Source organism: Castor canadensis, chromosome 9 (assembly GCF_047511655.1).
Source record: "Castor canadensis chromosome 9, mCasCan1.hap1v2, whole genome shotgun sequence".
NCBI classification, from domain to species: Eukaryota; Metazoa; Chordata; class Mammalia; order Rodentia; family Castoridae; genus Castor; species Castor canadensis.
This window is the reverse complement of record NC_133394.1, coordinates 121108617-121136222: the sequence shown is the minus strand read 5'-3', so window position 1 is coordinate 121136222 and position 27606 is coordinate 121108617. Positions and strand designations below refer to the sequence as shown.

General features: G+C 37.5%; 1 protein-coding gene across 1 annotated transcript in view; it reads left to right on the top strand.

Moving 5' to 3' along the window:
- Positions 1-16070, top strand: part of Slc30a9 (solute carrier family 30 member 9) — an 86366-nt gene extending 70296 nt beyond the window's left edge. Inside the window, 3 exon segments of the mRNA XM_074042349.1 lie at positions 7079-7208; positions 9594-9707; positions 12776-16070. Coding sequence (XP_073898450.1) covers positions 7079-7208; positions 9594-9707; positions 12776-12820 — 289 coding nt within the window. The 3' untranslated portion in view covers positions 12821-16070.
- Positions 16071-27606: the final 11536 nt, after the last annotated feature.

Genomic DNA, 27606 nt, shown 5'->3' with positions numbered 1-27606 from the left:
ATGTCCTCCAGACTCACTCATGTTGCCACAAGTGAAGATTTCATTCTTTCTCATGACTAAATAATACTCCCTTGTTTTTATATACCACATTTTCTTTGTCCATTCATCAGTTGGTGGATACCTATGTTTATTACATGTATCAACTATTGTGAATACATAATGCTGCAATCAACATGGGAATGTAGCTACCTTTCCAATACACTTCTTTCCCTTTGGGGTTTTTACATTTGCTTTTCTTTTGCTATTTAGGAATGTTATTTAATTTCTAAGTATTTGTGAGTTTCTAAAATCTCTTTGTATTATTGACTTCTTATTTCATGACATCATGGTCAGAAAATATACCTATTATTTCTGTCCCTTTAAATTTATTGTGGTTTAATTTATGGCTTAGCATATAGTCTGCCTTGAATGATAGTCCACATATACTGAAAGAGAAAATATATTTTGCTGTTGGTATGGACTGGTCTACATATGTTTATTGGTTTAGTTGGTCTATAGTATCCCAAGACTTCGGTATTCCTATTGGTCTTTTTGCCTTGTCTAGCCATTTATTAGATGTAGGATATTGAAGCCTTTGGCTATTACTATTAAATTACTTGTTTCTCCTTTCGTTTCTGTCAGGTTTTGTTTCTTGTTTTTTGGTGCCCTGTTGTTTGGTATGTACATGTGTATAATTTTGCATATGTTATTTACAATAAAGTCTTTGAAAGTGCTACAAGCTGAAAGACTGGAAAATCTGTAATTTTCTGCCAGAATGAGTATCTGTGGATTAAATTACTAGGAAAATAAATTTTAAGTCATTTATTTCATGCAGTTTTTAAAACACTTTATTAGTTACCTGTTGCTGTGTTGCAGTTTAACCCAAAACTTAGTGGGTTAGACAGCATTTGTTACCTAACAGTTTCTTTGAGTTAGGAATCCAGGCACTGCTTACGTGGGTTCTCTGCTTCAGGCTTTCTCACAGGCTCTAGTCAGGTGTTGGCTGAGTCGTGTTTTGGGAAAGGAGCTGTTTCTAAGTTTATTCATATGATTGTTTGCAGGAGTATGTTCCTTGCCACATGGGCCTGTTCAGCATGGCAACTTGTTTCATCAAAGTGTGCAATCTGACAAGACACTAGGCAATGTGAACAGGAAAAAAAAAGTCACAGCTTAGTCATCTGATATTGGAAATGACATCTCATCACTTTGTCATATGCTGTGAATTAGAAGCAAGTCACTTGGTATAGCTCACATTCAAAGAGAGGGGATCACACAGGATAGAGCAAGGATTGATCATAGGGAGCATCTTAGATGTCTCAAATAGGTTCCTGTCTGCAGGTTAGCTATCTATAAGAGCAATAGGGCTGGGTGCCAATAGCTCATGCTTGTAATCTTAACTATTTGGGAGATTGAGATTGCAAGTATTGCAGTTTGGGGCCAACTTGGGCAAATAGTTTGGGAAACCCCATCTCCAAAATAACCAGAGCAAAATGTACTGGAGGCATGGCTCAAGTGGTAGAGCATCTGCTTTACAAGTGTGAAGACCTGAGTTCAAACCCAGTTCCACCAAAAAAAAAAAAAACACAAAGAAAAAGTATATGGGAATATGTTAATCATCTGCTACTTAAGTATCAGCCAAATAATGAAATATGTTAATACTTTGTGAGGACAGAAGTTATATACTTTAAAAAATGAATAAATTAGCCAGGCATGATGCACATGCCTATAAATCCAGCACTCGGGAGGTGTGGGCAAGAAGATCACAAGTTAAGGTCAGTCTGGGCTACATAGTGAGACCATGTCTCAAAAAAACAAAAACCAACAACAGCAAAAGGATAAATTATATAACTTCTTCCCAATCAAATGAAGTTTTATTTTTAACTTGAGCATTATAATTTTGTATTCAACCATTCTTAGTTCATCAGTTGATAAGTACAGCTTACTATGTAGATAAAGAATTTTGGACTTAGTAGCTTGCATAAATTAGGGTCAGTTGTTTTAATAGCACTTGGAGTTTCACTATAAACTTGTTTGTCCAGCAGATCTCTGTTCTTAGGATTCAGATTGTTGTGTTATTTCTTTTTTTTATTTTATTTTATTATTCATATGTGCATACAAGGCTTCGCCCATTTCTCCCCCCTGCCCCCACCCCCTCCCTTACCACCCACTCCGCCCCCTCCCTCTCCCCCCCCAATACCCAGCAGAAACTATTTTGCCCTTATTTCTAATTTTGTTGTACAGAGAGTATAAGCAATAATAGGAAGGAACAAGGGTTTTTGCTGGTTGAGATAAGGATAGCTATACAGGGAGTTGACTCACATTAATTTCTTGTGCGTGTGTGTTACCTTCTAGGTTAATTCTTTTTGATCTCACCTTTTCTCTAGTTCCTGGTCCCCTTTTCCTATTGGCCTCAGTTGCTTTTAAGGTATCTGCTTTAGTTTCTCTGCGTTAAGGGCAACAAATGCTAGCTAATTTTTTAGGTGTCTTACCTATCCTCACCCCTCCCTTGTGTGCTCTCGCTTTTATCATGTGCTCAAAGTCCAATCCCCTTGTTGTGCTTGCCCTTGATCTGATGTCCACATATGAGGGAGAACATACGATTTTTGGTCTTTTGGGCCAGGCTAACCTCACTCAGAATGATGTTCTCCAATTCCATCCATTTACCAGCGAATGATAACATTTCGTTCTTCTTCATGGCTGCATAAAATTCCATTGTGTATAGATACCACATTTTCTTAATCCCTTTGTCGGTGGTGGGGCATCTTGGCTGTTTCCATAACTTGGCTATTGTAAATAGTGCTGAAATAAACATGGGTGTGCAGGTGCCTCTGGAATAACCTGTGCCACAGTCTTTTGGGTATATCCCCAAGAGTGGTATTGCTGGATCAAATGGTAGATCAATGTCTAGCTTTTTAAGTAGCCTCCAAATTTTTTTCCAGAGTGGTTGTACTAGTTTACATTCCCACCAGCAGTGTAAGAGGGTTCCTTTTTCCCTGCATCCTTGCCAACACCTGTTGATGGTGGTGTTGCTAATGATGGCTATTCTAACAGGGGTGAGGTGGAATCTTAGTGTGGTTTTAATTTGCATTTCCTTTATTGCTAGAGATGGTGAGCATTTTTTCATGTGTTTTTTGGCCATTTGAATTTCTTTCATTGAGAAAGTTCTGTTTAGTTCACTTGCCCATTTCTTTATTGGTTCATTAGTTTTGGGAGAATTTAGTTCTTTATGTTCCCTATATATTCTGGTTATCAGTTCTTTGTCTGATGTATAGCTGGCAAATATTTTCTCCCACTCTGTGGGTGTTCTCTTCAGTTTAGAGACCATTTCTTTTGATGTACAGAAGCTTTTTAGCTTTATGAGGTCCCATTTATCTATGCTATCTCTTAGTTGCTGTGCTGCTGGGGTTTCGTTGAGAAAGTTCTTACCTATACCTACTAACTCCAGAGTATTTCCTACTCTTTCCTGTATCAACTTTAGAGTTTGTGGTCTAATATTAAGATCCTTGATCCATTTTGAGTTAATCTTGGTATAGGGTGATATACATGGATCTAGTTTAAGTTTTTTGCAGACTGCTAACCAGTTTTCCCAGCAGTTTTTGTTGAAGAGGCTGCTATTTCTCCATCGTATAGTTTTAGCTCCTTTGTCAAAGACAAGTTGGTTATAGTTGTGTGGCTTCATATGTGGGTCCTCTATTCTGTTCCACTAGTCTTCATGTCTGTTTTTGTGCCAGTACCATGCTGTTTTTATTGTTATTGCTTTGTAATATAGTTTGAAGTCAGGTATTGTGATACCTCCAGCATTGTTCTGTTGACTGAGTATTGCCTTGGCTATTTGTGGCCTCTTGTGTTTCCATATAAAGTTCACGGTAGATTTTTCATTCTCTTTAATGAATGTCATTGGAATTTTGATGGGAATTGCATTAAACATGTAGATTAATTTTGGGAGTATCAGCATTTTTACTATGTTGATTCTACCAATCCATGAGCATGGGAGATCTCTCCACTTTCTATAGTCTTCCTCAATCTCTTTCTTCAGAAGTGTATAGTTCTCCTTGTAGAGGTCTTTCACATCTTTTGTTAGGTTTACACCTAGGTATTTGATTTTGTTTGAGGCTATTGAAAATGGAATTGTTTTCATACATTCTTTTTCAGTTTGCTCATTGTTAGTGTATAGAAATGCTAATGATTTTTCTATGTTGATTTTATATCCTGCTACCTTGCTATAACTATTGATGATGTCTAGAAGCTTCTGAGTAGAGTTTTTTGGGTCTTTAAGGTATAGGATCATGTCGTCTGCAAATAGGGATATGTTGACAGTTTCTTTACCTATTTGTATTCCTTTTATTCCTTCTTCTTGCCTAATTGCTCTGGCTAGGAATTCCAGTACTATGTTGAATAGGAGTGGGGATAGTGGGCATCCTTGTCTGGTTCCTGATTTTAGAGGGAATGGTTTCAGTTTTTCTCCGTTAAGTATAATGCTGGCTGTAGGTTTGTCATGTATAGCTTTTATAATGTTGAGGTACTTTCCTTCTATTCCTAGTTTTCTTAGAGCTTTTATCATGAAATGGTGTTGGATCTTATCAAAGACTTTTTCTGCATCTATTGAGATGATCAAGTGGTTTTTGTCTTTGCTTCTGTTAATGTGGTTTATTACGTTTATTGATTTTCGTATGTTGAACCACCCCTGCATCCCTGGGATGAAGCCTACTTGGTCATGGTGAATGATCTTTTTGATGTGTTGTTGAATTCAGTTTGCCATTATTTTATTGAGGATTTTTGCATAAATGTTCATTAAGGAGATTGGCCTATAGTTCTCCTTTTTGGAGGTGTCTTTGCCTGGTTTTGGGATAAGTGTAATAGTGGCTTCATAAAATGTGTTTGGCAGTTTTCCTTCCCTTTCTATTTCATGGAACAGTTTAAGGAGGGTTGGTATCAGTTCTTCTTTAAAGGTCTGATAGAATTCAGCAGAGAATCCATCAGGTCCTGGACTTTTCTTTTTGGGGAGACTCTTGATTGCTGCTTCAATTTCATTTTGTGTTATAGATCTATTCAGGTGATTAATTTCCTCTTGGTTCAGTTTTGGATGATCATATGTATCTAGAAATCTGTCCATTTCTTTAAGATTTTCAAATTCATTTGAATATAGGTTCTCAAAGTAGTCTCTGATGATTTCCTGGACTTCCATGGTGTTTGTTGTTATCTCCCCTTTTGCATTCCTAATTCTACTAATTTGGGTTTTTTCTCTCCTCATTTTAGTCAGATTTGCCAGTGGTCTATCGATCTTGTTTATTTTTTCAAAGAACCAACTTTTTGTTTCATTAACTCTTTGTATGGTTTTTTTGGTTTCTATTTCGTTGATTTCAGCTCTTATTTTTATTATTTCTCTCCTTCTATTTGTTTTGGGATTTGCTTGTTCTCCTGTGCGGAAGCCTCTGCTACAAGCTTTCCCCTTTCCAAGCACTAGGAAAGGTGACACTGCACCCGCATTCTCAGGCCTGCGTGTTTATTTACAGTTCCTGCAGGAGGTGCGTCTTCCCTCCTCTCCTGTGGAGTTTTCCTCCCTCTGCCACTCTCACAAACTTCCCTGCTCCTGGTTGCTGGGGGCGGGCCCCGCTCCTGCCAGAGGCTCTCCTGCCTGGCTTGTTTATTTACAGTCCCGGGAAGGATTCCCTTCCCCCAATCTTCAGTGCTCAGGGCGCCCCACCCTCTTTCCCACGTGTCTTTATTGCTCTTATTGCTTATTACCCAGTTTTTCTTTTTTCCCCGGGTGGAGGTCAGTCTGTCCAGGGGGCTATGCTGCTCTGGCCCAGGCTTGTCTGTGGGGAACCGCGGTACCGCGAAGCTCACCTGGTCCGCGTCTTCCCAAGCCATCTGGGCGCTGGCCACTGGCGGCCCCGGGGGCCTCCTCAGTTCTCCGTTTAACGTGAAGTGGAGATTCTCTGCGCCGGCTGGAGATGTGGAGGGGTCAAAGTTATGCCTTTTCTCAGTGATTATGCCTGCAAAGTGTGTCTCCAGCGTCTCTCCAAGATTTCACTATAGGAGGCTCGCTTTCTGCTTCCTCCCTCTAGCCGCCATCTTGGAATCTCTTGTGTTATTTCTTATATATCCTGTGAGGAGAAGAGGTTTTAGTGATCATCATTGAAAGGAGAATTTCTTAGCCATTTTTTAGGGAAGATTTGATTCTTGAGGGTTAGGATAGGAGGGATGAAAACATGAGTATCTACTTTGCTCTCTGGGAGGCAGAGTGTTGAATCAGACTCCCAGGCTTTTGTGTCTGAAGAGCTGGGGTGTGGGGGGGTTCTGATCTGATCTTCACCAGGTGAATTACCTTGTGCAAGTCACTTAAGGCTCCTCTGGAACTGTTTTATCATCTGTAAAACAAAGATGCCATCTTACTTATTTTATGAAAGCTGTTCATTAAATGCCCGCCTTAAAGTTGGTTTTACACTAAGCATTTTATAGATTTCTTAGCTAATTAGTTGTCTGATCAATCTTATGTGCTATTAGTGACTCTGTTCTAAGTATTTCACAGAGTTGGATGAAGATTTTAGAAGCTAGTGAATATACAGGTTATTGGGTGTAACTCAGTGGCACAGTGCTTTTCTACTATGCAGGAGATCCTGAGTTCAATCCTAAGTACTGCAAAAAAACAAAAACAAAATGCTGTGTATCTTCTGAAGCATTATTATCAACAAATTTCTTTTGGTAAATGGTATTTATGAAATTGGCAAGTGGATATATGGGGACAAAGGTTTGAGATAGCATGATATCATTTTAGAAAAGCAGTTTAGAGTTGATTTTTAAAAGACGAAAGTTTTATATGACTTGAAGAGAAACAATGTAGAGTTGATTTTTAAAAACTTCCCAGGCTTTATAACTCAGGTATGTAAACTACCATCAAATATTAGTTAAGTTTGCACCTTTGTATGGCATTATGCACAAAAACCTACATGGATGGTGAACCTTAGACACTTACTGTTGACTATTCCAAAGCCATTGTAGTCCATATTTATCATTAGTGGGGGTTCTAGACACTGTGCATTAGAAATGTATTTGTATGTATGTGCATATAACTTGTATGCATTGTTATTGATTGCAGAGCAATTCATGATGTTAAAGCCACAGATCTGGGATTAGGCAAAGTAAGATTTAAGGCAGAAGTTGATTTTGATGGACGAGTTGTTACAAGATCATATTTGGAAAAACAAGATTTTGACCAAATGCTGCAAGTAAGTTTTTATATTTATCATTTCCTTCTGTAGCCAGTGGTTAGGAAAATTACTTTTAAGTAAAATCTTTCTCTATAGGTCTTAAAGTCACTTCAGCTATCAACTTCCTAGATCCCAAAATTTGACAGAGAACCTTTTATTTACCATAGATTGTGTTGGAGGAGAAAGAAAAACAAATTTACTAAGTTTTTAATGCTTTTTATATGTCAGGCATTGTATTTATTTTATCTAAACAACCCTGTAAGATAAAAAGATCACATTTTCATTCTAAGATACAGGCAAATTAAGGCACAGTGAGATTGATTAAGTTGGCTAAAGTTTCTTCCTCATACATATAACATTAGATATGAATTTAGATCTCTCTGAATCCAGAATCTGTGCTTTTTTTCATTAAGAATACAGCAGTGTCCTCTGCCCCTCTCCCCTTATTGCTTTACTTTCAGTGGTGTCAGTTACCAAGGTCAGCCTCAGTCCAAAACTAGTAAAGAAGATTCCAGCTGGGTGCTGATGGCTCACACCTGTAATTCTAGCTACTCAGGAGGCAGAGATCAGGAGGATCACTTTCAAAAGAGTCCTAGGCAAATATATTGTTCACAAGACCCTATCTTGAAAATACCCAACACAAAACAGGGCTGGTGGAATGGCTCAAGTTATAGAGTGCTTGCCTAGTTAGTATGAGACCCTGAGTTAAAACCCAAGTACTACAACAACAACAACAACAAAAGAACATTCCAGAAATAAATTATTTATACGCTTTCAATCGCCATTCTGAGCAGTGTAATGAAATCTTGTGAGTCCCCCAGGGATGGGAATCATCCCTTTGTCCAGCTTATCTGTGCTATATATCCTACAACCCTGTGATGGTTGAGGGTGTGGGGGGAACCACCTAATTTCATGTAACTTTTTATTTTTGAACTCAGAGCTTTGCACTTGCTAAGCAGGCACTGTGCCACTTGAGCCATGCCACCAGCCCACATGTAACTTTTATGACAGTATATTTTATAATCTTTCTGTTTTATTACCAATTATTGCTATTAATCTCTTACTGTGTCTAATTTATAAATTAAACTTTATCATTGCTATGTACGTTTATGTATATAGGGCTCTATGGTCTGTGATTTCTGGAATTTACTAAGTTCTTAGAGGGCTTCCCCACAGATAAGGGGGGAATACTGTAGGTAAAGAGAATTTATAGAAGGTAACAACATAATGAACTACAGATACTACCCTTGCCTTTGTCAGACCTTAACATTTTGCTGTATGGGTTGAGTATATTTTATATGAAATTCTAGGAGTCAGAAATGTTTCAGATTTCAGAGATTTTTTTGGTCAAAGTTAGCACAAGACCCTATCTGAAAAACAAACTAAGAAAGCAAAGAGGTCAGGGTTGGGGTGTGCTGTGACTCAAGTAGTAGAGCATTTGCCTTGCAAGTTTAAGGCTCTGAGTTCAATTCCCACAGCCCCCTCCCCCAAAGAAAGAAATCATTACAAAACAATAGTTCAAGCCTCCCATTTTCTTTCTAAATCCCATTCTTCTTCCTCCATCCTTAGAATTAGCTATTAGGCTGAATTTGATACCTATCTCTTTATTTAGATTTTTATACTTATCAGCATTTTTAGAATAATATGTAACATTTTGAATGTTTAAAATCGTCATAAATGATTTTATACTTTGCTCATCTGTGTATAATTTGCATAACAGTGTAGTTTTGAGATTCATTTTTATTAGTTTATATAGCTCTGGATAATTTACTATTATTTGTTATATAGTATTCCTTCCTATGAGTGTGCTCAGTTTATGTATTCTGCCACCAGTTGATGAACATTTATATTGCTTTTAATGTTAAACTATTAGAAATAATGCCATGAAGGTACTCCCATACATGTATGCTTCCTTTCCTTAGTTTATTGTATGAAGATTTATTATGGTTCTTAATGTCAAGTGTGTACTCTTTTCCTCTGCTTTTTGTCTTGTTTCAAAAAATCCTATCCCATTATCACAAAATGTTTCATTTTTTTCTTCTTAAATGTGTTGTGTTTTTTTAACCCATAGGTCTTTTTTTACATGAAATTGTTTATTTAATTGACCACAGTAAAGATTTAATATTTATTTCCTTATAGGAAGTTAATTGTCCCAACACCATTTCATGAATATTCTTTTGTCCCTAATTTTGTGGTGCTACCTTTATACAGCATTATACTGAGTTTTCTTGAACTGAATTGTTTTGGAAATAGGCAGTCCATTGCCTGTGGCTTAAATGTTTGTTTTTCTCTTTTTTGAGAAATTTTTTCATTAAACCTTATAGTGTTATAGAGAGAATTGTTGATGTACCAATATGGCTTTTTTTTTCTTTAAATGTTTTCCTGCTTTTATTTTCTTTATAGGAAATTCAAGAAGTGAAAACTCCTGAAGAACTAGAGACCTTTATGCTTAAACATGGAGAAAATATTATTGATACTTTAGGAGCTGAAGTGGATAGACTTGAGAAGGAACTGAAAGTAAGTATGTTTGTAAAAATTAATGTAGTGATAACAAGTATTTTTTGAGTACTTCTGCATCAAGGACTGTACTAAGTGTATCACATGCATACTGTGTAGTCTTAGTAAACCCATAATGTGTAGGTATTTAAAGACAAAAAATGTTTTGGGTTAAAGAAGTTAGACAATTTACCCAATGAGTTAGGGGGTTGTGATTTGAACTTGCTGTTCAGTTCTCTGTGTGTGTATGGGTGTGTGTGGGGGTGGCGGTGGGGGTGTTGGGGTGGTGGTACTGGGGTCTGAAGCTTGCTAAGCAAGCCCTCTATCTCTTAAGTCGTGTCTCCAGCCCTGGCCTGGGCAACAATCCTACTATTTATGCTTCCTACATAACTGGGATGACAGGTATGTACCACCATATCCAGCTTTACTGGTTGAGTTGGGGTCTCCCTGACTTTTTGCCTGTGATGACCTTGAACTTTGATCCTCCTGATCTCTGCCTGCAGACTACCTGAGATTATAGGCATGAGCCACTAGGCCCAGGCCAGATTCTGTGTTTTTAACCACTATTCTGCCTGCTTAGTTTCTAAAATAGTCAATGGTGTTTTGCTTTTAAATAAGAAGTCTTTTGAAAATTTCTAGAGAAAGACAAAAGGGAAGGACTTGCAGACTTAATTGAATGATGTCATTCTTATGGTTATGTCTTCCTACTCTCCTCTCCCTCCTTCCTTCCTTTACCCTCTCCCATCTCCCCTCTCTCTTCTCTTGGTGCGGTCAGCCTAGAGCCTTGAACACACTAGACAAGTTCTCCACCACTCAGCTCCGTTCCCATAGCTACAGTATATTGAAGGGGAAGGATAAAAGATACAGATTAAAATCAACCAAGGAAAGAAGCACATAGGGTAGAGTCCAAGAAAGCTTCAAACTCGGAGCTTCAGCTGTCCCCTACCTGTGTGTTTGTGGACAGGATTTCTTTCCTGGCAATGAAATGCGACAGTATGGAATATTGCCAACCAGGGAAACTCATCTAAGACTTGATGTCCACAGATTTCACTGGAGCTCCGGGGTTTACTGCCTGAGTGCCTGACCTTTTATCTTTAGCCCCTCCAGGGATAGAGCAAATACCATATGACTAAAAGCCCACATCATAAGTCTTTCTTTTAGCCCTTTTGGTGGCCAACACCTCCAGATAAACAAGGATACCCTTAAGCAGGATGTTTTAAGGGCCTAGAAACTCACCTCCCAGTAACAGAGGGCAAAGGCCAGACCTTTCTTTGGGTAAGATTTAAGTCTCTACTGTGCATTGTTATATTAAAATCCATTAGTCTATCTTTGTACTCTACATGGATCCTTTATCCATGTATAATTCTATAGCATCGTAAATTGGCATTTTGGAAAATAATGGTTCACTGAGTTATGCAGATCTTTTAAATGGCCTTCTGATTTTTTTTTAAAAGCAGTTTATTCCGCTTACAGTCAAGCAGTCACAGAAGTGCTTTCCTTGTGATTCCATACTTTGATAGGAAGCATTCCCATTTTGTCACAGTATTTTTAAAAGTATACTCAAAGATTGAGATGCATTTTACTACTTTGTTTTGTTCCATTTACCTTAAATTGTGCAAAAGTGCCAACATATTACCTACCATTACTTTTATGTCATCATAGGAAATGTTCAAAGTTTGTACAACCAACTGAAAAGCTTGTAACAAAAATAAGTATCACTTGCTTCATTCTGCTCATTCCTTAAGTCTGTGTCCCAGAGATAACCATTTTTAATACTTGCAGTATTTCTTTTTTATTTACATGCCATATTTCTGTAATCTTACACTGTTTCTCCTGATTGAAAACTAGGTGTAGATTTGGTCTTTTCCACAGTCCTTTTAATCCTCTATCCTCATAATGTTATGTTATATATATAACAATGTAATTATATATAAGATTTATTTATTTTTTGTTTTTTAAATTACTGTTGTACTGGGGATACATTAGGACATTTACAGAAGTTCCTATAATATCATAGTTGAATTCACCCCCTCCATCATTCTCCTGTATTTCCCCTCTCCCATGTTAAGTTGAATTTTTAATTGCCCTCAAATTGAGTTCCGTATCCTTCCTTTGTATGCCCATAGAGAAAAGAAACCCTAAACCTTTATTTGCTCTGTAGTGGCAGTATTGTAATTGCTTATTTATTAACCTGTGTCTTCTCATTAAGCATAAGTCTGTTGAGGGCAAATACTGCTTGTTGTTCACGAAGTTCCTTAAACTAGCATGTGAGATTTTTAGCTGATTGCTGTCTGTTTTTCTAGCCTTATTTCTCACCCTGCATTTATTGCTACTTCTGTGCTTAACTGTTTCATAGTGCTAGTGCCTACTTTCTAGACTTTCTGCCTTTGCTCATGCTGCTTTTTTTGTCTAGGCACTCTTCTTCCCTTATCTGGAAGACTCACTATGTTCAGACCTGGCTTACATATCGCATCCTCAGTGACATCTTTCTTGATTGTATGAGCAAGAGTTTAAAATGCATACACATGTACATAAAGCTCTTTAGTGTAGTACTTAATCTACACACATGTACCCAATAAATGTTAACTGTTACTATTATTAGCTATACTACTTAAAATCATAAGTGAATATTGTTCTACTTATCTCTATGTCTAACTGAGTCCCTTAGGGTTGAGAACAGTCTTATTTAACAATCATAACTTTCTAGCATAGTGCCTGTCCCAATACTATAAAAATTATTAAAATATATCAAATAAGGTTTAGGAATTTATTATTTCTGAATATTACTGTTTTTCAGTGATTTGCTTTTCATCATGAAGAAGTTTTTTTCCAATACTTTGCAATGCTTGGTGTGTATTAGATCCTTAAAGCATTTTTGTATTAATGAACGCATGAGCAAACTCAGAGAGGTGGGACTACTAACTGTACTGTCTATATTATAGTGTGTCTATTTACTTATTGACTTTTTTCTTAAGCAAATGTTTCTTACTCTTGTGCAACAGTAAAGTAGTTTGACCAAACTTTTCAGTGACTCTAGTGATCAAAAGATTTTGTTTTGCTATGAATAATATGTGCATTTTTCTTTCCAGAAACGAAATCCAGAAGTTCGGCATGTAGATTTGGAGATACTATAAACGTGATAGAATGAATCATCTTGGTGGGGCCGTGGAGACAAGTTTGTTGAGCCACTTCTTAAAGCTCATTTCTTCCCACACTGAAGAGGAGTCAGCACCATCTAGAAGCCATTTTTTTTTCAAGATGGAGGAAATATTTTATGTAAAGAGCAATTGAACAGGCCACAGAAGCCAAACTCTTCTAATCATGTTTTTAATGCTTTAATAGGGAACATTTTGGTTACTTAAATTTTTCACAATTTCTCATTTTAGCAAGTATATACTGTACCTTGCAATCATGATTCCTTTCTTCATATGGGTAAATATACGTGGCATCCATAGGATTATAACTTTTAGTTTTTTTGTCTACTGATTTCACTCCATCGGAATCTGCCAATCTTAAATATTCAGGCTAACTCTTGGTATGTGATTTTTGTCAGTGTGCTTTGAAGTCTGTCTTTTCTTATCCAGTGTGGAAATTATTTATGCCTGTTTACTGATTTTGTCCTGATCACAGAGTTGCACTATCCTAACCTCATATCCACAAATGTTCATTCCAGAAATGGCTTAGTTACTGAATTGAATGAGGACCTCTTTCTACTGTCTTCTGGGTCAGAGGATTTGCCACTTTTTGAAACTTCTTAGTTTTTCATTTTTTTCCTCCTTATTTGGCTTGATTTTTCTAGTGTGGAGGCATAAAATATCCCTAGACTTTGCATTGGCCAGTGTGATGACTTTTTCCTTTCATTTCTTTTTTTTTTTTTGTAAACTGGCTTCAGTGCCATAATGTTTATTTACTGGGAACTAATGCATTTATAAACATTTTTAATATTCTGTGAAATAGACTAGGAATATTTAATCTTATGTAAAGAACAGCATTTTATTTTTAATTTATTTAAGAGCAGGCACTACTTATGTAAATTTGAATTGTGGGATATTTCTTGCTTTGAGAGAGAAAAGTAAATCTCTTACACTGAAACTGGGGTTGTGATTTTGTATATCATAGTAGTTTCTTGTAGTTACAAATGGGCATTTAGCATAATGTTAGCCATTATATATTATATAAAGTAAATAGCTTTCTAATGACTATAAGGCATCAAGGTGAAAAAACATTCAATTCAGTAATTGAAAATTTAGTGGAAAACTACAGCTTTCTCCATCAAAACTCATATGCACTTTAGGAAGTCCAGGTGGCAGTGCGCACTATTTCTGCAAGAGTGGTGGCTGCTGCTTTCTCTTCTGGGTGAGTGCTTGACATGTGAGCTGCCTATCTATGGAGGTCAGTGTGGTAAAACCTACTGAGATTGAATTGATAGCAGATTGTAATGCTGGAAACAAAATAAATAATTAAAAGGTTTGCTATGATAATTTTTGATCCAGGAATGTATTTGCTGAAAAATTACGAGTATTTATGTTTTTTTTTAAAGCACAGAGAGCATTTTGCAGGCCATGTTCTCTTTTGTTTGTTGTTTGTGCTTTTGAGATGACAGTCCAGTTTTATTTTTAAGATAGAAAAAGTATTGAGCTGGGAGTGTAGCTCAGTGGTAGAGTGCCTGCCTAGGGAGCATGAGGCTCTGAATTTAACCCTCAGTATCACCAAAAAAGAAAGATAAGTACGTAAATACATTTCCTGATTTGACAGCAATACTCAAATTTCTAGATAAATTGCACTCCTTTATGTTGAGTTAATGTAAACCTTAAAAATATCAGTACAGGGTGGAAATAGACAAAAAGACAGTAACTTAAGTTTTCAATTACTTAAGAATGGTGTGACCTTAGTCAAAATCAGATTAGAAAATCCAAAGAAATATTAAGGATTAGCCCTTTTTTTTTTTTTTTTAACTTGTTTTTCAGATAGGGTCTCGTGTTCTTGCTTGGACCATGGATCCTCCTACGTCCACCTTCTAAGTAGCTGAGATTACAGATGTGTTGCAACCACACCTGGCTTGTTTTTAAGATAGTGTCTTAATAACTTTTTGCCCAGTTTGGCCTTGAACCATGATCTTCCTATCTCTGCCTCCTGTGTTGCTGGTATTAAAGACATGCCTCACCATGCCCAGCCCCATTTTGATTCTTTTGAAAGAGTCAAATTCTAATTTTCAAACCAGAGAATTTGGGCCTCTTTCTTTAAAACTAAGATAATGCCTGTTTTTTCCACATTCCTTTTTTTTTCTTTAAATCTTGTTCTGGTGTATAACATTAAAACATCAATTACAGTATTTTCATGGAAAGTATTCTTTGTTGGAGAATAATTACAAAAGTAATGTTGGACAGAACATTTATCCTAACATTTATCCTCTGTTTATCCTAAGCTGAAATCTGGGAACTGTCAAAGGTGTGGCATAGCTATTTTCAGCTTTGGCTGAGCATGGATCTACAATCACCTATCAGTGAAGTATGGAGAGTGGCACAATTTTAGGCCTGTTTTTAACTGAAATGTCATGGTAGCCAACAGCATCCTATCTGAAAAAGACAGGTTCTTAAATATGTACTGATCCTGTGTGTTGGGAACTGACTGAAAAACCTGATTCAAAATGTTCTAAAACCAAGTTAATCCTTTTACACAGTACACTTACATACCCACCCCAAATCGCCAGAATAACAAGACTCGAGGTTTTAGGTATATGGTTTTTGGTGCTACCTTAATTATCTTATAATTTGGATAACGCTTTTGCTAAAAATATACCACCTAAAGAAAGGCTTAAATTTAAAATGTGATAACTTTTGGGGATAGAATACGGGAACTACTACAGAAAGCTTCACAGGCATTTGGAGTTTATATTATCTTCTTAGATTGCACTTGTCAAGCTGTGGCAGCATTTCCTTTAAGTGTGATGACCCCCAATTTGCCAAACCATCCAAAGTCAGTGAAGCAAAGAATTGAAGGTAAAACGTTGATTGGAAGATTGTCTCCCCTAAACCCCTCACCCCTGCCTCAGGATGGAGCTTTGGAATGCATCTACAGTGAAGACTGCTGTGACAGCCTTTCTATTTGCATTTTTACTTGCATCCCTAGACTTGGTTTTGTGGAAGAAGACAGTTTTCATTCCTCTTGTACTGTTTCATCTGTCTGATTTCACTGACAGATTAAGATGGTCCTGGTCCCTCAAGATGCTTTTTTCCTTAATAAATGTCATATGTAGATAAGAGCAAATCACTTATTAATTTGGAATTCCCCCTGATAAATTAGTGTTTTGTTGAGCATATATTTTTCTCTACCTCATGTACTAAGAACTAAACTGTGTTAGGGTACATTTTACCCTAAAAATCATGCCTGTGTTTTTTTTTTTTTTAACAGAATTTGGTTTTCATACAGTTGCTTGTTTGTAAGGTTTTCCTGATTTTATAAAACCAAACCATAATTATTAATGTATTGTTAGAATATCATGTGTTTAGTAAAACACAAACCTAAAACCTCTAGCCCTTAGCAATGTATTTTTGTACAATTGGATGAAATTAGATTACTTAACATTTTAATTAGGTCATTGTGTGTGTGTGTGTGTGTGTGTTGTATGGTGTGTGTGTTGTATGGTGTGTGTGTTGTATGGTGTGTGTGTGTGTTGTATGGTGTGTGTGTGTGTGTGTTGTGGTGCTGAGACTTGAACACAGGGCCTTCACTCCTCAGCCCACAAAGCTATTTCTTTTGAGATGTGCTTATATATTTAAATAACACCAAAAACTACAACCTATAGCCAGCCTCCACTGCAATTCAGGTTTAATTCTGTACTAATCCCATACGGATTCCAACTGTATTTTCATGAAAAACTAAAGCAAAGTAATTATTCAAAATAATTTGGTATTTTGGGGGGTTCCTCTTTTAAAACCTAGAAGTACTACAATTTATAATTTGTATGGCAAAAAGCAGGATTTGTATCTTTAGGGACATACAGAACTTTAAAAGTAGATATAAAAGTAAAAACATATCTGTATTATAGTAGTTATTAGTAGAATCATTTGAGCTCCTTATGCCAGCTACTGTTTCATGTATGAGCACATTTAACCCTCACAGAGAGCCAGTGAAGTAGGACTGTTACATTTTTGCAGATGAGGAAAGAGAAGCACAGTACTTTGGGTCTGAGACCACTCAGCAGGTAAGGGGCAGAGTCAGTATTTGAATTCAGAATAGTGCGCTCTCACTTAGTGAGGCATTTGAACCAAAATTTAGCTGTTCCTGGGAATCTTGTAACAGAGTGGTGGGAGGAGAACATTAAGGTGTTAGGGAAGCCGAGGCATTTGTGTAACTTCTGTGATTTATTTTTAGGCATTATTTACAGGGCGTCTTAGAGAACATAGGCAGAAGATAATATTTAGTTCAAATCATTGATCCTGAACCATGAGGAAAGAAATTTGGGAGAGATGTGGAAATTAGCATTAACCCAAAAAGTGTATCTGTAGCACATACTAGGCAGGGACTCTACCACCTGAACTACATAAACCACAGCCCCCAAATTTAAAGAATTATTTTAAACTTGTGTTTGAGTAGAGAAATATTCACACAATTCAGAATTAAGAATGTTCTAACATTTATAGGGAACATTCTCCCAACCCTAGCCCCTAGCCACCCATTTTCCTTACTCAGAGGCAACTGATGTTACAAAGCTTTTGATATATTCTCTACAGGTATTTGATACATATGTGATATATATTCACGTGTACATGTCTAATATATATATTACATATTTACCCTGTTCGGCAAAGATAGTAAAATATATACATTACTGAACCTTCCTGACATTTAAAAAATACATGGCCAATTTCTAGAGTTTTATGTTTACCGAATATTACTAAAGTTTCAAGAGGATGTATATTATAGTGTTAAGCCTTATTAATGCTGTAGCTACTAGCAACCTGGGGCTATTTGGTTACATTAAATAAAACTAAATTCAGTTCCTCAGTTGCATTAGCCACGTTTATATTTCCATAGCAGTTCTTTTGGAATGCTTTGATGTGGTAGATTAATCCTAATCTATTTAATATTTGAGGGTATCTTTATAGTGTGCAACAGAAAAGTACCTAGATTTTGTTGTTGGAAACAGGAGAGTATAGCTTAGCTCTTAAGAAATATATTGATGAAAATAACTAGCTTTTGGGCCATAATTTAAGGTTATCAACTAATTAGTGTTACTTTGATCAAGTGAATTTGTCATCTTAAAAGTGAAGTATTTTTTTTACTTCAATTCTCATAATCCATAATCAACATTCTGAACATTAAGATACAAGTACTTGTGAGCCATTTAAAATTCTTAACCAATTTGATAAACTGTGATTTTGTCTCAGGGTTCATGTTGGTTTACTAGGTAGCCTGGAAAAGGGCTAAAGTATGAAATCACTCATCACCAAAAGGCTTCAAAGATGAAAACTTGGTTGGTGGACCACGGTGGTAAAAAAAGGGAGGAATTTTAGGTTTACTGTAAGAAACAAATTCCTGAATGTGTGGCAACTATTTCTAAATCTGTATTTTTAAGTGTAGTAGAGGAGCTCACAATTTAAAGAAACACTTTTTTACTGAATGCTATTGTCTTTTAATAAGTCCTGTTTAAAAAAAATTGTCCAGGTCACTCCTGGAGCACTTGTAGATCAGGTTGAGGTCAGTAAATGCATTAAAGGATTGGGTGATAGCTGGTCTAACATCAACACTACTTGAACTTCCAAGGAATCACATTTTTCTTACATTTTTCTGTGTTTATTAACAGTGTTTGTCAATGTGGGGAGGGTCTCACTAAGTAGCCCAGACTTGCCTAGAACTGACAGATATCCCTCCCTCTCTGCTTCCTGAGTGCTGGGATTATAGGTGTGCCCAGCATATGTCCACATGTATTGAGCACATACTTTAGACTAGGAATGATATAGCAGATGCCAGATGGACCCTTGTAGAAGGAGGAAGGTGTTGGCAATTTTATCAGTCAGATAAGCTGAATTATTCCTGATCGCCAAGGGTGTTGAATGTCCCATCCTGATCATCCCCTCATCCAAGAACCAAGGTAGCACATGGCTGTGGCCTCTGGCCTTGGGATAAATAAGGCCTGCCTGGATCAGAAATGTGCAGTTGTTAATCCCGTCATAGGCCAGTGATGGCCAGGTTATTTCTAGTATAGATGTTGGGGTCCTAATTTGAGTCCATAAAGAATTAATTTGTGTTTGCTTTTCCAGGTTAACTTAAGCTTCTTAACTAAGTTTAATAATGTATTAAGATCTTCACAGAATTCCTGGATCTTAATAAACATGCAGTTATTTCTCCCATCTGAGAAATTCTAAGACTAAAACAATGAACCATCCCCCCAAAAAGCAAACTAAGAACAAAATATCCTTCAAAGCAAATCTAAAAATACACGCACCCTTCACTTTCCCATTTCTCCCCTCCCCTTTCCAGCAAAACTCAAAAGAGTTACCTAAATTTGCTACCTCTTTCCTCTCATTTTCTCTAAAGCCCATGTCAATCTGGGTTTTGTCAGTATCCCTGACTTCCATAATTCTAAGTACAATGGTCAGTCTTAAGTTTTCATCTTATATGACCTATAGGCAGCATTTGACATAGTGAATATTTAGCCTCCAGAAATCTACTTTCTGGATTCTCTACCTACTTCTCTGATCATTCCTTCTCAGTCTCTTGCAGGTTCCTTCTTACTTTCCTTACCTCCAAATATTGCAGTGTCCCAGGCTCTAGCGTTTTGTCTGTATTCATTTGCTGAGTGAATTCTCTATCTTGAATCTTGGAGTCATAGCTCCACCTGCCTTCCTGACATCTCTACCTGGGTGATGTGCTAGATTATGTGATTGTTCCCAGTTATTTGTTTTTACTTTACGTAAGAAAAAATACATCCCTGTGAATAATCATTCTTTTGCCAAGTGGTTTACAGTTAATTCCCCGAGGACAAAATATAATTCCTTATCAACAGTAGGTTTAGTCACAGAGCAGATTTTGGCCAATAGAATGTGAACATAAGTGTTACATATCTCTGAGTTGACTTTTTAAGAGCTATTGTGTAATTCTACTGTAGCTGCTTTTCCAGTTCTATGACAATGGCATATTCTAGCATGGGCTGTTCTTTTAGTCTACATTTCCTGAAAAAAATAAAAAAAGACCCGTAAGACAGACAAGCAATCCAATGCAGTCTAAATGTGGATGAGAGTTGGAGGATGACTAATTCAGCAAATTCAACATATCCCAAAGCAGCATTCCCATTTCCTCACCAACTCTTTCTGTCTTAGTATGTGGTATTTGCATTGGCCCCAAACCTAGGATTCATGTTTGACTCCCCTGTTTCTCATGGCAGTGGACATTCAACACCTTAGCAAAATTCACTGGCTCTTCTCCAAAATGTGTCCACAGTCTGCTTCTCATCGTGTCTATTATCTTAAGGTCAAGTCATCATCAATGTTTGCCTGAATTATTTAACTTCTCAACTGATTTCTACCAAAATCCTAGCCCACAGATTCTATTTTCAGCACAGCAGATCATGATCTTTTGAAAATACGTACAACCAGGTCGTTTATCAGAAGCCTCCTGTGGCTTCTCAACTCATGCAGAATAGCAAAGTACCAACAAGGCTTACAAAATCCTCCAAGAGAATCTTTCCAGTGTCTTTCTGTTTCCATCGGGTTCTCTCACTTCCAGTAACACTGGCCTCTCTCCTTTTCATACATCCTAATCAGGCCCTCAAGTCACTGCCTTTGTACTTCCTGCAGTACCGTTCTCTTTGCCGTTCTCTTTGCTTACCTGTACAGCATGCTTCATTACTCTTCAGATATCACTTCAATTGACACCTTCTCAATGAGGCTTTCCAAGCGGCAAACTCTCCATCCCCTCCTCTGGGTCCCTAATCTTTTTACCCATCTTTATTTTGACCACAGCAGTTATTACCTGGTGTGCTATAATTTTACTTTTGTTTATCTCTACCAGAATGTAAGCTCCCTAAGAGATGGAATTTCAGAAATAACACACATACTAGGCATTTAATAGCTGCTGAAAAAGAGAATGTTTCATGCATGATGCTAGTCTCAAGGAGTTACAAAGACGACAGCCTACTGAGGCACTCAGTCTAACTGGTTGTTCACAAGAAAGGGCCCATATCAGTGATTATAATTTAATATAATACATTTATCATTTACCATTTAAGTGGATTAATACTTCACATAGCAAAACTAGATTTGTGAGAAACACTAATGTGTGCTGATGGCGTGTGAACTGGAGCCTGGAGAGTATTTTTGCAGTAGATATGAAGTCTGCAAAATAGTCATATTCTCTGATCTAGTCATTCCATGTCTAGGAACACAGCTGTTATACTTTGGATATGAAGTGTCCCCTCTGTCCACCCCCCCAAAAAAAGGCTTGGTTCCCAGGTGGTGGCGCTATCCAGAGGTGAATGGATCATAAGGGCACTGACCTCCTCATAGCTGAATGGGCTATTAGGAGATGGAGCTTAGTTAGGGAAAATAGGTAGTCACTGGGGGTGTGCCTTTGAAGGATGTATCTTGTCCCTGGCCCCTCTTCGTCATTCTCTGCTATGAGGTGAACCACTTCACTACACCATGCCCTTTTGCCATGATGATCTGTCACCACAGCCCTGAAAAAGCCAACCAACCATGGATTAAAACAATGAGCCCAAATAAACTTTTCTTCCTTTTTGGCTAGGCAGGCCCTTTAACACTTGAACCATGCCCCCAGTCCACTCTTCCTCCTCTTTAAATTGTTTCAAGTATTTTGTCACAGTGACAGAAACTAACACAATAGCCTAATAAGATACATTGAATTTCTTCAGTAGGACATTTAAGAGAATGGTTTAATAAACCATGGCATACTTGTAAGATAACATATAGCAGTACTCATTTGTGGTTTTGTTTTTCATGTTTTCCTACTATCACTCTTGATCCAAAAAAAGTGGAGAATTGCAGAAATAAAGAATTAGTAGTTTTTAAGTAGTGAGTCACTATGAGTAGCATGATGAAATCTCATGATGACATCCCTGTTCTGCTCCTTCCCACCCAATGTGAATCTTTGTTTTGTCCACATATGTACCCTCTTTCCATTTGTTACTTGGTAGCCATCTTGGTTATCAGATCAACTGTGGCAGTATGGTAATGCTTATGTGCAAGCAACTTGATTTTACTTAGTAATGGCCTGAAAGTGCAAGAATGATGATGCTTGCAAATTTATCATAGCATATGGTTATTTTATTATTAGTTGTTATTACCTCTTTCTATCCTCAATTTACAAATTAACCTATCATAGGACCGAATAGGGAGAAACACAAAATATTAGTAAGATTTCAGGCATGCACTGGACGTCTTAGAACCTATCTCCCAAAGACAGGCTAATACAATCATTCTAATGGAGTATCAATGCATTGCCATTCTCAAGCACCCTTTCCCTTGGGGTTCAGTAGCACAAATTGTCTCTAGCCTTCAGTATCAGGTGAATTCCACTTTGCTGTACTTTTTTTTGCACTAATATCTTCATTATATTTTTGTTATTGATGATATAATGGTTAAAGCACCTATATTGTTTCCACTAAAAAAGCCATTAAAAGCAGAAATCAAGATGTAAAAGAGTAATATGCTTAAATCCATTTTTCTATACTTCTACTGGATCTGAAGAATTGCCATCTCTAAGAGTCTCCTGCCCCCTTGGAAGTGGTATATTCAGTGTCTGATGGGCCAGTGTATTTAACTTGTTTCCTCCTGAGTGTGGTTTCAACATACTGTTTCTTGCTGGAGTTCTGAATTGTGATTCATCCATTCTCCGTAGAGACATTAAATATATCTGAGGAAACGTTAAAACCCATTTTTATTGTAATTCCTCATACTGAATTTTAGATGTGACTTTAAGATGATTTGGTAAGAGGTGAAAAGAAAGGTGGTTGTTAAACTCAGATTGAGGCAATTTAAAATTTCACAGGCAGTGATGGAATAGTTTTAGATAGAGAATTTCTCGGTTTATTCTAAAGTGGAAAAGCTTGGCCCTCCAAAAGAAATAGACATTGCAGCTGCTTAATTTGTTCCATGGGTCTCCCTCACTGCCTCAGCCTTTCAAGGCTCCTCCTGGGGTGTCAACTACCAACACTTCTCTGAGCCCTGGGACTTGTTTTGTCATGAAGACAGGCCCAGTGTTGCATTAGGACCATCCCTCAGGACTTAGCAGTATCTTCAATTTGCTTAATTTCTTGAGACCTATCTCTGATCCAACTAAACTTTGCTATAAACCTCTGATTTATGTTCTGAAATACTTAATTTTGAAATTGACTTTTTCCTTAGTGAGGTCCATGATAACTATTTTATCAGAAATGAATGTCCTTTATTAGTTATTTCATTGGCACTGTCATCCATGCTGTCATTTCTAGATCACCTAGACCTTTGCTTCTCACTTGGGAATCCTGTTCAATGCAGATTTTCTGGCTCAGTAGGTACAGAGGGATCCCATGTTCCTAACAAGTTTTCTGGTGACTCCTAAGCTGCTGGCCCTTGTACCACACTTAGAATACCAAGGACTAAAATTATTTCCAGATGTCTGAATATCTAATCAACTAGCTTAGGAATATGTCATTTTTAAATTATGTAGCCCATATGACCTGGAACTCAGTATGTGGTCCAGACTCGCTTCAAACTCATGGTCCTTCCTCAACCTCCTGAGTGCTGGAATTATAAGCATGTGCCGTGGTGCCCAGCTGAAAAATTCTTATTGTAACAATGCTGCCAACTTTATGATGTTTGGAATACCTGCTGGAGAGTTACCTACAGTACTTGGGATCTTTTTTTAAACTAGGTTGATGAATAGCTTCATAAAGTAGTCAAAAGTAGTTGGATCCAAGACTGGTGAGTAAGCAGGTATTATTCTGGGTTAAATGTTAGCAATGCTATAATAAGATTTATGTGTGTGGCTCATCAGTTCATTTTGAACTATGAACATTGCTAAAATAAGGTCATTTTGAACTATGAACATTGCTAAAATAAAGTCATGATGTTCTTTCAAGGTATTATTTTTAAGATTAATACTCACCTAAAGATATAAATTCTCCAGGAGCTGGTGTAGCCCTGGCCCCCAGGAGTCCACATTGCAATGGACATGTAGATGAAAGGGACTTTTCACTATAACCAGCAGGCAACCTTGCTTTGTGATACAACCTGGTCATTAAGATCCTAAAGCAGAAACCATTGTCCATGTCCAATTTTATTAAAGTTGAATCTAGCTGGGCAACAGTGGCTCACACCTGTAATCCTAGCTACTTGGGAGACTGAGATCAGGAGATTCACAGTTCGAGGCCAGCTCAGGCAAATAGTTCTCGAGACCCCGTCTCCAAAATAACCAGAGCAAAATAGACTGGAGGCATGGCTCAAGCAGTAGAGCACCTGCTTTGCAAGCGTGAAGACCTGAGTTCAAACTCCAGTTCTACCCCCCAAAAAAAATTTGAATCCAGAAAGTTTATAAATAAAAAAGATAAATTTTAGTGTGTTAAAGAAATCAGTCTCAACATTTTATCATCTTGGCTTGTAAGAATCCGTAAACGATATGAAGAAGCAGCATCCTAGAGCTGCTACAGCTAGTGTTTTGCAGGCATACGTGGTTGCAAATTCTGCTCTACTACTTACAATATGTGTGGGCTTGGCAACTTGTTTTACATTGGTGTGCTGTAGCTTTTTTTTATCTTGTAAATGGAAATAATGTCATCAGTTATCTTGTGTGAGTTAAACAAGTTAACACATAAAATAGTGTACTGTTGCGTACCTAGTATGAACAGTCTTAGCTTGTGGTTGTTACCAATATTGAAGGTATTCCACATTATCCATTGAGCCATATAATCACTTATTACGTGCCTTCTCTTGTAGGAAATTTTAAATATATTGTCTCAATTCTTGTGTCTGTGTGAGTGTGGGGTTTGAACTCAGGACCTCACACTTGCTAGGAATGTGTGCTACCACTTGAGCCACTCTGCCAGCCTTGTCTTAATTCTTTTTTTTTTTTTTTTTTGGTGGTGGCACTGGAATTTGAACATAGAGCCCTGTCTTAATCCTTATACTTCCATTTCTGTCCATGAAAGATGAACTTCTATGGGAATTATCTTCTGTGATAAACAACTAGAGAACCAAACAAAATATGTGAAAAACTGTTTACAGACTTTATACAGAAAACAGTGCAAGATCGTGAAGAGAAGACATAGAAAAAAGTGGCCTTGACTACTGCCTCAGCTGACTGTTGGAAGCCTTTTCCAGGCTGCACACAGATAAAAGCAACTAACCCAAATAGAGACTACAGACCATGCTGATCTGGGATGACACTGGATTTCAGGAAAGACAGAATTTGTCAGGAATGTTATAAGAGAGAAAGGAGATACAGAGAGAAGGAGCTCTACATGTTTATAAAGAGATTCCCTTAAATCATTGCTTGAGTCCTGATCTGTGAGTGCCTGGGGTGAAACTCCTCAAAACTGGGGCAACGATAAGTGGGTATAAGTAGACCTAACTAATTCCAGAGTTCACACAAAGCTGGGAATAGTTTTTATTTTCCTACCAATAAGAAGGGAGAGACATGACAACACACAGGATGTTTTAGTTGAGTCCTTGGAAGGGTCTCTACTAATAGGTTAAGTTAGCCTGAGAGTAAAACCTTCTTTGGATTTTACTTAATGTAACATAAGTCTCAAAAGAATTAAACTGATTGCAAGTAACTGCATACCAGAACAAAATCTAACACTGTATAAAGGAATGCAACCAAATCTAGTAGTCAACAACAAAATTCAAAAGATCTGATGATCAATCTTGGCAGGAAAAGATAAGCTAAGAGAAATAATAATCAATAGAGGCAAGTGCATAAGAGAGAGACCGGCTGACCTTAAAACACTTTAAAGTGTTTTAAAGTATAAATTTCCTCAAGAATATAAATCAGAAAGAGGAAATGGGTAAATCTAAGATACACTGTAAGGACTTTTGTAAATGTCACAGTGTATCTCTGTACTACTATAATATGCTAATACATTTTAAAAACTTAAACATAAAATGTATACATAATGAGGACAGATGTGAATACAAACATATACACACATATATAAATGTGCATATGGAACTTCAAGAAATAAAACATACCAGGCTGGGCATGGTGGTACATGTCTATAATCCCAGCTATTACCAAGGTAGAGATTGGGAGGATTGCAGTTTGAGGCCAGCCCAGGCAAAAAAGTAAGACTCCCCCCCACCCCCACATTTCAAACAATAAGCCAGGCATGGTAATCCATGCCTGTAAACCCAGCTATGCAGGAGGTATAAGTAGGTGGATTATACTCTAAGGCAAAAAAGTGAGATCCTATCTAAAAAATTACTAAAGCCAAAAGGGCTGGGGGTGTGGCTCATGTGGATCAACTGCCTAGCACGCACAAGGACCAGCGTTCAAGCCCCAATACTGCAAAAAGAAAAGATACCATATCTAAAACAACAAAAAAATTACACTGGCTGGAACAAATGGCAGATTAGCACTGCAAAAGACAAGAGCAATGAACTTGAACCAATATACACGATCCCCAAAAAAGCACATTCAGACAAGAAAAACAAGCGGAATCCATGTGAACTGTGCGGAAAATGCCAATCAGTCTAACACCTGCATGCTAGTTTGTTATGGCTACTTAAAGAGTTAGAATCAAAGCAAAGCATGGTGGCACATATTGGTAGTCCCAGCTACTCAAGAGGCTGAGGCAAGAGGATAGCTTGAGCTCAGAATTTCAAGACCAGCCTGGGCAATACGGTGAGACCTCATCACTTTAAAAGAAAAGTTACAAAAATTAGTGGCTTAAATCAACAATTATTCTCCTGTAGTTCTATAGGTGAGAAGTCTAACTGGGTTTCACAGGTGTCAATAGAATGGCACTTATTTTTTGAAGTGATAGTTAAGAGTTCCTTTTCTTGCCTTTTCCAGCCTCCAGAAAAATGCCTTCATTCCTTGACCTGTGACCTACTTTCTCCATCTTCCAAACTTCCCTCTTCCACTCTTTTTTAATTTGTTTTGGTGGGACTGGGATTTGAACTCATAATTTGCACTTGCAAAGCAGGTGATTTATCACTTGAGCCACACCTCCAGTTCATTTTGCTCTGGTAACTTTGGAGATGGAGTCTCATGGACTGTTTCCCTGGATTGTCCTTGAGCCAAAAATCCTCCCAATCTCAGCCTCCCAAGTACCTAGGACTATAGGTATGAGCTCCTGGCACCCAGTCACCTCTTCCATTCTTTTTTATTTTTATTTTTATTTTATTCATATGTGCATACAATGTTTGGCTCATTCCTCCCCCCTTCCTCCACCCCCTCCCTTACCACCCCCTCCCCCTCCCTCTACCCCCCCACCCCCTCGCTACCTGGCAGAAACTCTTTTGCCCTTATCTCTAATTTTGTTGAAGAGAGAGTATAAGCAATAATAGGAAGGAACAAGGGTTTTTGCTGGTTGAGATAAGGATAGCTATACAGGGCATTGACTCACATTGATTTCCTGTGCATGGGTGTTACCTTCTAGGTTAATTCTTTTTGATCTACCCTTTTCTCTAGTTCCTGGTCCCCTTTTCCTAAAGCAAAAGCAACCTCAGTTGCTTTTAAGGTATCTGCTTTAGTTTCTCTGCTTTGAGGGCAACAAATGCTATCTAGATTTAGGTGTCTTACCTATCCTCACCCCTCCCTTGTGTGCTTTCGCTTTTATCATGTGCTCAAAGTCCAATCCCCTTGTTGTGTTTGCCCTTGATATAATGTCTGCATATGAGGGAGAACATACGATTTTTGGTCTTTTGGGCCAGGCTAACCTCACTCAGAATGATGTTCTCCAATTCCATCCATTTACCAG